The sequence below is a fragment of the Mixophyes fleayi genome, chromosome 7 (assembly GCF_038048845.1).
Source record: "Mixophyes fleayi isolate aMixFle1 chromosome 7, aMixFle1.hap1, whole genome shotgun sequence".
Taxonomy (NCBI): domain Eukaryota; kingdom Metazoa; phylum Chordata; class Amphibia; order Anura; family Limnodynastidae; genus Mixophyes; species Mixophyes fleayi.
In genome coordinates this window covers 60,589,902-60,604,044 of record NC_134408.1, presented here as the reverse complement: position 1 = coordinate 60,604,044, position 14,143 = coordinate 60,589,902, and the positions used below count along the sequence as shown (strand labels likewise).

The 14,143-nt window shown below is 43.5% G+C and overlaps 1 protein-coding gene across 2 annotated transcripts; it reads right to left on the bottom strand.

Annotated features, from left to right (window-relative positions):
- Window positions 1-357: 357 nt before the first annotated feature.
- On the bottom strand, window positions 358-12,920 carry LOC142096950 (hemoglobin larval subunit beta-1-like). Of its 2 annotated transcripts, XM_075178575.1 has the most exons (4): window positions 12,567-12,920; window positions 1,856-1,979; window positions 1,404-1,626; window positions 358-505 (listed from the first exon to the last, which is right to left on the bottom strand). In XM_075178575.1, the coding sequence occupies exons 2-4, from the start codon at window positions 1,945-1,947 to the stop codon at window positions 377-379; spliced, it is 444 nt and encodes a 147-aa protein (XP_075034676.1). In that variant the 5' UTR covers window positions 1,948-1,979; window positions 12,567-12,920; the 3' UTR covers window positions 358-376. The 2 variants fall into 2 exon arrangements, with proteins under 2 accessions (XP_075034676.1, XP_075034675.1); XM_075178574.1 differs by lacking the exon at window positions 12,567-12,920 and having other exon boundaries at window positions 1,856-2,552.
- Window positions 12,921-14,143: the final 1,223 nt, after the last annotated feature.

Genomic DNA, 14,143 nt, shown 5'->3' with positions numbered 1-14,143 from the left:
CTTTCAACATGGCAGAACACACAGATTTAGACATCTGCAGAAATGTGGATTTATATTATTTCCCTACAGTTTTTTGCTCACCAAGACCTGCTACCTCAGGCAGCTCCCACAGTTTGCATTCTTATAGACACCTCCTGATGTATATATGACTTTATACCTAAGGAACCACACATTGGGTTACTTTATATGGGTGGGAAGAAATAGTACATTATGTGTCTACCACATGACTAACTTTGTCATCATTGATCCAAAAATGAAAGCACATTTTTATTGACTTTGCCATTCAGTTTTAATTTGAGAGAGAGGAATCTAAAAGCAGATTTTCTTTTAAAATAACACTTTATTTTACATACAGATTTTATGCAGAGGTGACTATTTAGTAATATCCATGACTCAGAGCAGCCACCAGAACTGCAATAAACTTCTCCCAGGCAGCTTGGACTTTAGGGGTGAATGCAGCACCCAGCTTGCCAGCCAAGACGATCACCAGCACCTCACCGAAACGCTGTGAATAGAGAGCAACATGATTAGTTTATTAAATCAGGTGGGATGGGAGTTGTACATAGAAGTGAAAGGTGATAAACATACATTTATTTCTGAGATCATTGCTTTCTCACATGTATTGTGCAGCTTATATGTAGAGATGGGTCTGATACAGGACCTCTGTCATTCCAGAGATTCTCACCCTAGAGTGCTGTTAATTCTCATCCTAGAACGCTTCTGATTCTCACCACAGAGTGCTTCTGATTCTCATCCTAGGACGCTTCTGATTCTCACCACAGAGTGCTTCTGAACTAAAGTGCTTCTGGCTGCAGTGGCACTTAGGTGTGATTATCACCTGAATGTCTGAAATCCCATTGGTTTAGGAGCGGCAAGTCTCACGGTTACATGTTTATTATGTGTGGAAATTTCCCTCTCCTTTCATTGTGATAGATTTCTGAATTACAGATAGTATATAGGTAACAATGTTGTTTATGTCGTAATATAATATTCTTTCATATTAAATATTTTCTTTAATGAACAGTTTAGGTAATGATCAGACTAGTACTTGCTGTCATCAGGTCTGATTCATTAAGGAAAGTTAAGTAAAAAAATTGAGTAAGTAGTCTCCTGGACAAAACCATATTTCAATGCAGGGGGTGCAAATTAGTTTTCTTTGAAAAAACAGACAGTATTTAACTTATGTGCAAAATAGAAAACTAATTTGCACCCCTTGCATTGAAACATGGTTTTGTCCGGGAGACTACTTACTCAATTTTTTTACTTAACTTTCCTTTATGAATCAGGCCCATCATGACTAAGTTCTACCTACTTTTTACCTTAATAGCATAAACTCAGAATTATTTGAAAGAGAACTGAATGACAGTAAAACAATCTACTATCATGCAGTTTTATTATTGTACCTTGAAGTTCTCGGGGTCCACATTCAGCACCTGGGCGTGAGTCTTGCTGAGGTCAGCCAGGTAATGTTTAATATCATCCAGGTGTTTAATGGCATTGTCAATAGTGGTGAGCACCTTCTTGCCATGCTCACGGACCTTGGGATTACCAGTGATGGCAGTAATATTGGACAGGTTTCCAAAGCTGCTGAAATACCTCTGGGTCCAGGGGAAGACGAAAAGCAGCCTAATGCATACAAATAGATTGCAGAAGAAAAATTATTAATATGTTCTGTTTTCATCTTTTCCTTTCTATGTCTATACTATGCTAATTAAATAATTCTAATATTTTCTACATACTTAAAGAAATGATTATACTTTTATTTTCTAAAAATGTTTTTTACACCGTATACCATATAAATGGATTTCCTGAACTGTACAATGTACTATCTTATAAATATAAAGTTATGTGTTACCTGCTCAGAGCGTCCTGACCATCCTGTTCAAGATTGATTTTGGCCCATGCAGAAGTGATGGCGGCTCTCTCTTCAGCTGTCCAGTGGACCATGATGGCTTTCTGATTAGAGGTTGTTAGTACAGCTGCAGTAACAAGATGGAATAGTGGACACATGACAGACCGTTCCTATTTATAAGAGCATTTCTCAAGGTCCACCCATGCTACACTATTGCTGTGTCATTCTTGTCCCCTTATCCACTAAAATCTGATAGGTCTGCAAATGGAAACTGCATTTTAAGCATTTTCAAACTGCTTTACCTACAGTGGACTAATTTCATGTAGTTTTACAATTGCTTTATATGTTTATATTTCTTTCTGCAATTATACATTTTGCTAAAAAATATGACATAGAGAAATATATACCAGAAAATCATAACTCTTTTAAAGATTTAGGTTGCAGTTAAACTATAATGGTGCCTCTAATAACTATTATACTGCATTGCCAGATGTAAAGCTTAGGCAAACTGTGGCACTCAAGATTCTGTGGAACTGCAAGTCCCAGCATGCCTTGTCCTTTCTCAAAGTCCACCCATGCTACTATTTCTGTGTCATTCTTGTACTCGTATCTACTAACACTTGTTATGTTTGCAAATGTAAGCTGCATTTTAAGCATTTGCAATAAGTTTTACATACAGTGCATTTATTTCAATCAACAAATTTAGATTTACAATAAATTGTTTTATATATTTACATTTGTTGTGTATAATACATTGTGTTTCTTTAAAAATATAAAAATAACCACATATAGAGAAATGTATACTGGAAACAGCGGCGCACGGAGGATTGTCGGGGGGGTTTCCCCCCACCGACCCAAAAAACCCCCCAGAAAAAACCCAGAGAGAGCATGCGCAGCAGCTCCGTTTCGCCAGCGCTGTCCTATACAGCAGCCGCGGCGCTGTCTAAGAAGCGTCTGCGGCAGTGCTGTATACAATACAGCACCGCCGCGGACGCTTCTTTGACAGCGCTGCGGCTGCTGTATAGAACATACTTGACAACTCTCCCGGAATGTCCGGGAGACTCCCGAAATTCGGTTCAGTCTCTCGTTGGCATTTCTCCCGCATCCTGGATTTCACCGAGAATCGCGTTAAATGACGCGATTCTCGATGATTGACGCAATTTTGGAGGGCAGGAGAGGGCGGGATGAGGCCAATCGCGTCATTTTGGCCCCGCCCCCGCGACGTAAATTACGCTTTCGCGGGGGGTGGGACCAAAATGACACCTTTGGCCTCGTCCTGCCCCCTCCCGCCCTCCAGTCATGCCCCCTCTCCCGGAAACTTGTTTCCGAGAGTTGGCAAGTATGGTATAGAACAGTGGCCACTTAGTTAGCGCAGGGGGGGGTTCTAGAGACTCAGAAACCCCCCCTGCGTGCGCCACTGGGAAAGTTATATTCAGTTTTAAAGGTTTGGGCTACATTAAAACTATATAATGGTAAAGACTAAGGGGTGTCTCTAACAATTACAGTCAAGTTCATAAATATTGGGACATCGACACAATTCTCATATTTTGGACTCTATACACCACCACAATGGATTTAAAATGAAACTAACAAGATGTGCTTTAACTGCAGACTTTCAGCTTTAATTTGAGGATATTTACATCCAAATCAGGTGAACAGTGTATGAAGTACAAAGGTTTCTATATGTGCCTCACACTTTTTAAGGGACCAAAAGTAATGGGACAAACTAAACAATCCTACATTAAACTTTCACTTTTTTTTTTTTTAACTCAAAAGGTTTTTATTGAATTTTTTAGAAAAGCATATTACAAACATAGCAGTGGTTGCAGAGTACATACAGCAGATCAGTTATATTGAACAATCCACACTGCTTAGATAAACAATCAAACAAGTAAATAAAAATAAGAAAAAACATTGGTACAGACAACAACACATCTTATGACTCAGTATACATAAGCCGAAGACAGCAAAGAGAACAGACAAGAAAAACAGATGGATAAAGGGGGGGAGGGGGGGACAAGACAAGACAAGACAAGAGACTATCCGGTTATAGCAAGTGTACCAGTGGGTCTAGCCCAATGTAACAGATTCTGGATACTATATTACTAATCTTGATTAGCGCTGGCTTACCTGAGGTGCAGAGTCTAACGATCTCCTCTGTGTTCACCAAGAACCGCCGCAAGGCGGGGTGGGCTTCGCTGCCAGGAGTCGCAGGTCGCGGTCCCCAGGTTCGCCCCAAGATGTAGTACAGCGGAGTGAAGCGGAGGTAGCGGAGTCAAACAAGCCGGTTCGGTACACAGGAATGGAGTCAGGCAGAATCAGAAGGCAACTCGGAGTCAACAAGCCAGGGTCGGTACATGGGTCACAAGAATAGGAGAATGGTCAGCAAGCCGGGTCGGTACACAGGGATAGGAGAACCAGGGAAGTCAAACAGGCAGAGATCAGCACACAGGAAGACACTGGAAACTGGAAGACACTGCAATCCACGAAGAACAGGAGCCAGGAACAGGTAAGTGTTGCTCTGACACTCAGCGAGTGCCAGAGTGAGGTTTTTATGCTGAAGGGGATTCAAAATCCCCGCCTCTGGGTTGTGGTCATGTGACCGCCTCCGGGTGCGGTCACGTAGTCCTGGATGCGGAAGTGCGGCTTCTGGACGGAGCGGCGGGGATCAGGTAAGTCCGTTACAGTACCCCTTGCCATAAAGGTGGAGTCCGAACACCTAATAGGGTTTCAAAGGAAATTTTTTATGGAAGGATTTAAGCAGACGGGGAGCTTGCAGATCAATGGCTCTTACCCATGAGCGCTCCTCAGGGCCGTAACCCTTCCAATCCACCAAGAACTGTATGGCACCTTGAACTTTCCGAGAATCTAGGATAGTTTTAATCTCGTATTCGACTTGATCCCGATCCACAACAGGAGGAGGAGTTCTGGATGAGGTGGAGAATCTGTTGGTTACCATCGGTTTTAACAAGGAGACATGAAAGACATTGGGTATACGTAAAGAGGGAGGCAGACTCAATCTAAAGGCTACGGGATTAATAATCTCAGAAATAGCGAATGGGCCAATAAACTTGGGAGCAAATTTTTTACTGGGAACCTTTAAACGAATGTTCTGGGTGGATAGCCATACGCTGTCACCGACTGAAAAACTTGGAGTCATTCTTTTCCTTTTATCATAGAATTTCTTGGAACGAGTGGTTGCTTTCTTTAAATTTGTCTTGGTCTGTTCCCAAATAGCGGAGAAGTTACGAAACAGAGAGTCCACCGCCGGAACTTCAGAAGATGAGATTTGAGAGAAGGTGGGTAGTCTAGGATGGCAGCCATAAAGAACAAAAAAGGGGGAGTTAGAGATGGCCTCATGGAAATGGTTGTTATGGGCGAACTCGGCCCAAGGGAGAAGGTCCACCCAGTTGTCTTGGTTACTTGAGATAAATATTCTTAGAAATTTCTCTAATTCTTGGTTGGTTCTCTCAGTAGCCCCATTGGACTGGGGATGATATGCGGAAGAGAAGTCAAGCTTAATCCCGGATTTATTGCAAAAAGACAGCCAAAATTTTGATATGAATTGTGATCCCCTATCGGAGACAATATGTTGAGGACAGCCGTGGAGGCGAAATATTTCTTTGATAAAAATATCGGCTAAGAAGGAGGAAGAAGGAAGGCCTTTAAGAGCAATAAAGTGAGCTGTTTTAGAGAAGCGATCTATGACCACAAGCACCACAGTACAGGATTTGGAAGGAGGAAGGTCCGTGATAAAATCCATGGAGATCTGTGACCACGGGTAATCAGGAATGGGTAATGGGAGCAAGCATCCATAAGGCTTCTTCCTAGAGGTCTTGTGTTGAGCACATTTGGAACAAGCAGCAACAAATCTCTTCACATCTTCCAGCAAGGAAGGCCACCAGTAGCTTCGGGACAATAAGTCCCAGGTCTTGCGAATGCTGGCATGCCCAGAGAAGAGTGAGTGATGAGCCCAGTTAAGGAGCTGGGTGCGTAGATGTGGCAAGATGTATGTTTTGCCCGGAGGACAACCCTTTTTCAGGTGTGTAGCTGCCAATACTTGACATGGATTTACAATGAATTTATTATCTTCCGAGGATTCCATGTCAGCTGGATCAAAAGAGCGAGATAAGGCGTCTGCTTTCATATTCTTGGATCCCGAGTGAAAAGTGATGTTGAAATCAAAACGTGAGAAGAATAAGGACCACCTTGCTTGTCGAGGGTTTAGACATTGAGCAGTGCGTAAGTAAAGCAAATTCTTATGGTCGGTATATATGGTGATAGGAAATTGCGCTCCTTCTAGTAGATGTCTCCATTCGGAGAGAGCCAACTTGATGGCCAGGAGCTCTTTGTTGCCAATCCCATAATTCCTCTCAGCAGGTAAAAAGCGACGGGAGAAGAATCCGCAGGAATGAAGTTTTCCACAAGGGCTTCGTTGTGATAGTACAGCTCCTGTGCCAACAGAAGAGGCATCTACCTCCAGGACAAAAGGACGTGAACAATTCGGCTGTTGAAGAATGGGTGCAGATGAAAAAAGAGACTTTAATAATATAAAGGCTTGGATAGCCTCAGTGGACCAAATACTAGCATCAGCAGATTTACGGGTCAATGCTGTGATGGGAGCCACGAGAGAAGAGGACCCTTTGATAAATTGACGATAATAGTTGGAGAATCCTAGGAAGCGTTGAGTGGCCTTAAGGCCTGAAGGTTGAGGCCAGTCAAGTATGGCTTTCAATTTCGTGGGATCCATCTGTAGACCGGTGCCCGAAATAATATATCCCAGGAAGGGAATTTGTTTCTGCTCGAAGGTGCATTTCTCCAATTTGCAAAATAGATGATTTTCTCGGATACGAGAGAGGACCTCCAATACATGAGTGCGATGGGATACTAGATTTTGAGAAAAGATGAGAATGTCGTCCAAGTAGATGACTACGGATTGGTACAAGAGGTCTTGAAACAGCTCATTCATAAAGCCCTGAAAGATGGCCGGGACATTGCATAACCCAAAGGGCATGACCAGGTATTCGAAGTGGCCATCTCGGGTGTTGAACGCCACCTTCCATTCATCCCCCTCCTTAATGCGTATGAGGTTATACGCTCCTCTGTTTAGAAAAGATGGTGGCACCCTTAATCCGGTCAAATAATTCAGAAATCAGTGGTAGTGGATACCGATTTTTAACGGTAATGGCATTCAGGCCTCTGTAGTCAATGCAAGGGAGGAGGCCCCCATCTTTCTTTTTTACGAAGAAGAAGCCAGCCCCAGCTGGGGAGGCAGACTTGCGGATGAAGCCCCTTTTTAGATTTTCTTGGACGTACTCCTCCATAGCCTTAGACTCCGGGAGGGAAAGTGGGTAAACACGGTCCCTGGGAATGGGTTTACCAGGTATCAGATCAATGCCACAATCCCAGATTCTGTGAGGAGGAAGTCTAGTGGCTTCTTGTAGACAAAAAACATCAGAGAAGGTTTGGTATGGTTCAGGCAAAAGAGTCACAGGAAATTCTTGGGAACGTCTGGGACTATTCGGAAGAACCACTCTCTGTAGGCAGTGAGAGAAGCAGGACTGTCCCCAGGACAATATGTGACCTGATTTCCAGTCCAAGGTGGAGGAGTGGAGACGAAGCCATGGAAGTCCTAGGATGACTGGGTTGGTAGATCTTTGAATTGCTAGGAAAGAAATCTTCTCCCGATGAAGCGCTCCTATCTGAAGCAGTAGGGGAATAGTGCGTACCAGAATGGACCCCTCAGGAATTCTTTCCCCATCAATGGCCATTAGAGAGATGGGTTGTTCCAAGGCTTGTGTGGGTATAGCAAATCGTTTAACTACCGCGGCAGAGATGAAATTTCCTGCGGCTCCGGAATCAAGAAGAGCCGACTGCGGGAAAGTCTTTTGTCCTAACTGAAGGGAAATGGGAATAGACAGGCAATCATTACTACTGGGAACTGACTGACACTGAGAAAAGAGGCCCAACGATACAGCTCCTGAACTCGTTAGGCCCTGTCGTTTCCCGAGCGTTTAGAACAATAACTCAGAAGATGGCCGCTCTCTCCACAATATAAATACAACTTGTTCCGAAATCTCCTCTCCCTCTCTTTGGCTGACAGCGGGTCCTCCCCAGTTGCATGGGCTCTTCAGGAGGAAGAACAGGGGTTTGGAAGTTGGGAGCCAAGCAAATCATACTACGCCGAGACTGTTCCTTCTCGGAATTACGTTCCTTGAAACGCAAATCAACTTTGACACAGAGGGAGATAATATCGTCCAAAGACGTAGGGAGTTCCTGAGATACCAGCTCGTCTTTGATTCGGTCTGAAAGGCCCTGCCAGAACGTAGCTACTAGGGCTTCATCGTTCCAGCTAAGTTCAGAGGCCATAGTTCTGAAGTGGACCGCATACTGTCCCACAGACTGGTTTCCCTGGCGGAGACGTAATAAGCCGGAAGCGGCATTGGACACCCTTCCTGGTTCATCAAATATTTTCTTGAAAGTGGACAAAAAGACGCTGAAGTTATGTAGAAAGGGGTCGTCCCTCTCCCATAAGGGGGAAGCCCATGCTAAGGCTTGACCGGACAATAACGTAATCACATAGGCCACTTTTGTTTTTTTGGAAGGGAAGTTCCCTGGTAAAAGCTCGAATTGTATGGAGCATTGATTTAAAAATCCTCTGCAATACTTGGGGTCTCCATCGAACTTGGGTGGGTTAGGTAACCGTAACTGTGAGGAAGAAGCTGCTGCTACGGCCTGAGGTATAGGTGCCACTGCCGGCCCAGATGATCCACCAGCCACTAGGGTGTTCTGGACAACATCCAACCGAGTAGATAAACTATTGAGGAATTTTAAAAGTTGCTCTTGGTTAGCTTCTTGCTTATCCATCCTTCCTACTAAATGCTCCAACAGATCTTTAGCTGTGGTATCCATGGTCAGAGCAAACTGTAACAGATTCTGGATACTATATTACTAATCTTGATTAGCGCTGGCTTACCTGAGGTGCGGAGTCTAACGATCTCCTCGGTGTTCACCAAGAACCGCCGCAAGGCGGGGTGGGCTTCGCTGCCAGGAGTCGCAGGTCGCGGTCCCCAGGTTCGCCCCAAGATGTAGTACAGCGGAGTAAAGCGGAGGTAGCGGAGTCAAACAAGCCAGTTCGGTACACAGGAATGGAGTCAGGCAGAATCAGAAGGCAACTTGGAGTCAACAAGCCAGGTTCGGTACATGGGTCACAAGAATAGGAGAATGGTCAGCAAGCCGGGTCGGTACACAGGGATAGGAGAACCAGGGAAGTCAAACAGGCAGAGATCAGCACACAGGAAGACACTGGAAACTGGAAGACACTGCAATCCACGAAGAACAGGAGCCAGGAACAGGTAAGTGTTGCTCTGACACTCAGCGAGTGCCAGAGTGAGGTTTTTATGCTGAAGGGGATTCAAAATCCCCGCCTCTGGGTTGTGGTCATGTGACCGCCTCCGGGTGCGGTCATGTGACCGCCTGCGGGTGCGGTCACGTAGTCCTGGATGCGGAAGTGCGGCTTCTGGACGGAGCGGCGGGGATCAGGTAAGTCCGTTACACCCAAGTACCCAACTTAACTCAAAAACTATTCCACAGTACTCACGGATCAAAGATTGAGCTGTGATTCGTAAAGTACTCATACCATATAAACCACTTAACAAGCGGGGAGGAAGCCCCTGTAGACAGATTAAAACCTATGGTTTCCATTTTGTAGCTATGTTGGATCTTGTTAATAATTTTAGGGAGTGCTGGAATTAGAGGTGATTTCCAGTTCTGGGCTATTGCAGCTCTTGCTGCAATGAGAATATGTCCAGTGACATAATGATTGTGTCGCTGGAGATGTTTAGGATACAGATGAAGTAATGCCATATCTGGGGAAGGAGAGATATAATTTTTGGAGACCTGAGAGATTAAATGAAAGATTTCGGTCCACAATGGTTGAAGTTTCGAGCAAGATCAAAAGATGTGCATAAGCGTACCAATTTCACCACAATTCCTCCAACAATATTTAGATTCTGATGGCCAGATTTTATGCAGCTTATCTGGAGTAAGATATAACCTGTGAACAATTTTAGTCAACATTTCCGAATGGTTAATACACTTTGACATCTTATATATGTTTAGGAAGACTCTCCCCCATACCTCTTCTGAAATCCCATACCTCTTCTGAAATAGTGATATTTAGGTCGGCTTCCCAGACAGCTTGAATCGGTAAAACCCGATTGTCAATGGGAGTTAAGAGTATCCGGTACCATAGGGAAATTCCACCTGCGTGGGATGTAGGGGAGAGAATCACCTTGATACCAGGGGGAGGGGTCCCATCACCCCCAAATGCGAGGGGCGTGTTTGTAACCAGTGCCTTACTTGAAGATATTTGTAAAAATCGCGGACAGGGATATCATACTTAGCTTGTAATTGAGAGAAAGGGGGAAGAGACCCTCCCTCCAGGAGGTCCTGCACACGTCTGGCTCCTTGCCTGTGCCAAGAGTCAAAACGGAGGTCTGGGATTAGTTGCGACAGTGCTATAGTAGAGAGGCTAGAGGAAGGGAGCTGGTAGTCTGAGAAAAGGGACATCATCTTATCCCAGGTGGTGAGAGAATCTCTTATGCTCCTTAATGTGAAGTCTGGATTAGGTCTACTAGGTTTGTCCAGCCATAATAGATCTGCTAATGGGAATGGAGAGAGACTATGCTGTTCAATGTCCACCCATGGTTTTTTCAGTGGGGTGGAGGCCTGCCAATCTCTAAGCTGATCCAAAATAGCCACCTGTTGATATGCTTCTAGTTTGGGAGCGGCTAAGCCACCTTTTATTTTAGATCTGAACATTCTCTCTCTAGAGAGTTTAGACTTTTTGTTGTTCCAAATAAACTTGAACGCAATAGTATAAAATTTCTTAAGAAGGGACATAGGAGTTATAAAGGGAATAGAGCGGAACAGATACAGTATCTTCGGGAGCAACATCATCTTTACTGCTGCCACTCTACCAATCCAAGATATCTCATAGTTTGTCCATGACTTTGCAAGCTTATCAAACTGTCCCAATAGTGGCTGGTAATTACACTCAATGATTAGCTTAGGATCCATTAAACTTTCACTTTTTAATACTTTGTTGCAAATCCTTTGCAGTCAATTACAGCCTGAAGTCTGGATCGCATAGACATCACCAGACGCTGGGATTCATCCCTGGTGATGCTCTGCCAGGCCTCTACTGCAAATGTCTTCAGTTCCTGCTTGTTCTTGGGGCATTTTCCCTTCAGTTTTGTCTTCATCAAGTGAAATGCATGCTCAATCGGATTCAGGTCACGTGCTTGACTTGGCCATTGCATAATATTCCACTTGTTAGCCTTAAAAAACTCTTTGGTTACTTTTGCAGTAAAGCGCCGTCCAATGAGTTCTGAAGCATTTGACTGAATATGAGCAGATAATATTGCCCGACAACTTCAGAATTCATCCTGCTGCTTTTGTCAGCTGTCACATCAATAAATACAAGGGAACCAGTTCCATTGGCAGCCATACATGCCCACGCCATGACACTACCACCACCATGCTTCACTGATGAGGTGGTATGTTTTGGATCATGAGCAGTTCCTTTTCTTCTCCATACTCTTCTCTACCCATCACTCTGGTACAAGTTGATCTTTGTCTCATCTGTCCTTAGGATGTTGGTCCAGAACTGTAATGGCTTTTTTAGATGTTGTTTGGCAAACTTTAATCTGGTCTTCCTGTTTTTGTGGCTCACAAATGGTTTACATCTTGTGGTGAACCCTCTATATTCACTTTTGTGAAGTCTTCTCTTGATTGTTGACTTTGACACACATATACACCTACCTCCTGGAGAGTGTTCTTGATTTGGCCAACTGTTGTGAAGGGGTTTTTCTTCACCAGGGAAAAATTCTTCTGTCATCCACCACAGTTGTTTTCCACGGTCTTCTGGGTCTTTTGGTGTTGCCGATCTCTCCGGTGTTTTCTTTCTTTTTAAGAATGTTCCAAACAGTTGATTTGGCCACACCTAATGTTTTTGCTATCTCTCTGATGGGTTTGTTTTGATATTTCAGCCTAATGATGGCTTGCTTTACTGATAGTGACAGCTTTTTGGATCTCATATTGAGAGTCGACAGCAACAGATTCCAAATGCAAATTTCACACCTAGAATCAACTCCAGACCATTTACCAGCTTAATTGATGATGAAATAATGAGGGAATGCCCACACATGTCTATGAAATAGCTTTTGAGTCGATTGTCCCATTACTTTGGGTCCCTTAAAAAGTGGGAAGCACATATAGAAACTGTTGTAATTCCTACACTGTTCACCTGATTTGGATGTAAATACCCTTAAAGTAAAGCTGAAAGTCTGCAGTTAAAGCACATCTTGTTAGTTTCATTTCAAATCCATTGTGGTGGTGTATAGAGTCCAAAATATGAGAATTGTGTCGATGTCCCAATATTTATGGACTTGACTGTATTATACTGCATTACCAAAAATAAAGCTCAGGCAAACAGTGGCACTCAACTTTCTGTCGAATTACAAATCCCAGCATGCCTTGTTAGCAGAAGGGACTTGTAGTTCAACAGTAGCTAGAGAACCATAGGTTGCTTAAGCCTTTTATAAGTGTTTAAAGCTGTATTTATTTAATTTTACTGTTGAAAATACCATTGTGAATTTCATACATCTGTGTACTTCTGTGATGAGGTGCCTGACTGAAGACTCCTACTTACTTTCAGCATCTTCATTAGGTCCTGAACCAAGTCAAATCAGAGTCCATCATGACGAGCCAATCAGAGCTCAGTGTGGACTTGAATGCGCGCCTCTGTGTACCAATCCATGCTCGAAGCATTATCGAATCACTTCCCCCCCATGTGCAACGGCTTGTATTCAGCCTTTTGAGCAGCAGTAGAGAGAGACGAAAGAAGAGATTGTGAGAAGAATTGATGGTGGATCAAGACAGAAGACAAAGGTGGTACAAAGAAGAAGTTGGTGGACCCTAGCGAACAGCAGGGCGAAGGCAATGATCACTGCTTCCCCCTGCTGGTGAAAAAACTGCCAGAACCAGGTAAGGCCTTCAGGCCTATGTAATCCAGGCCTTCTGTCTGCACCTTTCAGTATTCGGGCACTAGGTCCATGGGCACAAATTCAAACAATAAGACCACAGTAGTTGGTCGCAAGGCCTGTGGGCACAGTAGTTGGGCACTAGGTTTATGTACATGTTAGTTGGATATTAATCCCATATCTCCAGTTCATTCAGGCCTTAGGCCTGCAGCCACCTTTTTTCAAGGTGCAGGCCTTGGGGCACCTGGAAACATGATGTAAAAAAATGCATATTTTCTTTCTGTAAATGTCTACATCTGTGCGCTGGTAAAGATAACAATAATGACCTTGTACACTACTTATATAAAAATGTTTATGGTAGTTTGTGTAGAATGTAAAAAGGGCATCTAGCAGCAGAATGACTAGACACACACTTCCTGAGCATACACTTATCAAATACACTAAAACATTTCTGTCATACTTGTCAACTTTAGATTTTTCCTTCTGTAAAGTGAATTGCAAGTGTGGAGGGGGAAGAAGCACTACAAATTGCCTCATGATGCCAAGAAGCCATCGGACAAACTGACAGGAGTCATGGCGAATCAAGTAATTGTGCCACTTTGTCAGTACATACTAGTTGAAATTCATCCACAATGACCAGCTGAGAAGCACTATGGTTCATTCACTAATCACAAAAAAGGCAGACCTGCATGCTTTTACATGCCCACTTTCTTGCCTTTGTAGCTGAGGAGTCAATTTATTACACTGTCACACCCCAAAAATCTGAATAAAACAGCATCTTTTTTAGGAGAATGGCTATCGCAGCTCACATATTAAATTATCAAGGGGCTAATGCAAGAGATATTTGAGATTACTCCTGCCTTAACCGAATTTACCTAGTATCTCATAAACATGGGAACTGAGCAGAGAAAAACATACTTTTCTCCCCAACCTTTTAAAATTAATGCTAGCGTTAGCAAGTTTTTTCAGCCCCATTTGTCAAGAGACAAGTTACTTCTAAAATACTTAACAGTTAATGTTTTCACATACAGTGGCTTAGTGGTTAGGACTTATGCCTCACAGCACTGAGGACATTAGTTCAATTCCCGACCATGGCCTTATCTGTGTGGAGTTTGTATGTTCTCCTCATGTTTGTTTGGGTTTCCTTTGGCCACTCTGTTTTCCTCCCACAATCCAAAAACATAATACTAGGTTAATTGGCTGCTATCAAATTTACCCTAGTCTGTCTGTGTGTGTTAGGGAATTT

Bases quoted from the DNA above. Each gene is read 5' to 3' on its own strand.
- LOC142096950 (XM_075178574.1), bottom strand. From the start codon at position 2,010: ATGTGTCCACTATTCCATCTTGTTACTGCAGCTGTACTAACAACCTCT. The intron at 1,627-1,855 runs GTAACACATAAC...TGTATGCATTAG, and splicing joins GGTCAGGACGCTCTGAGCAG to GCTGCTTTTCGTCTTCCCCT. The intron at 506-1,403 runs GTACAATAATAA...CTCTATTCACAG, and splicing joins TGGACCCCGAGAACTTCAAG to CGTTTCGGTGAGGTGCTGGT.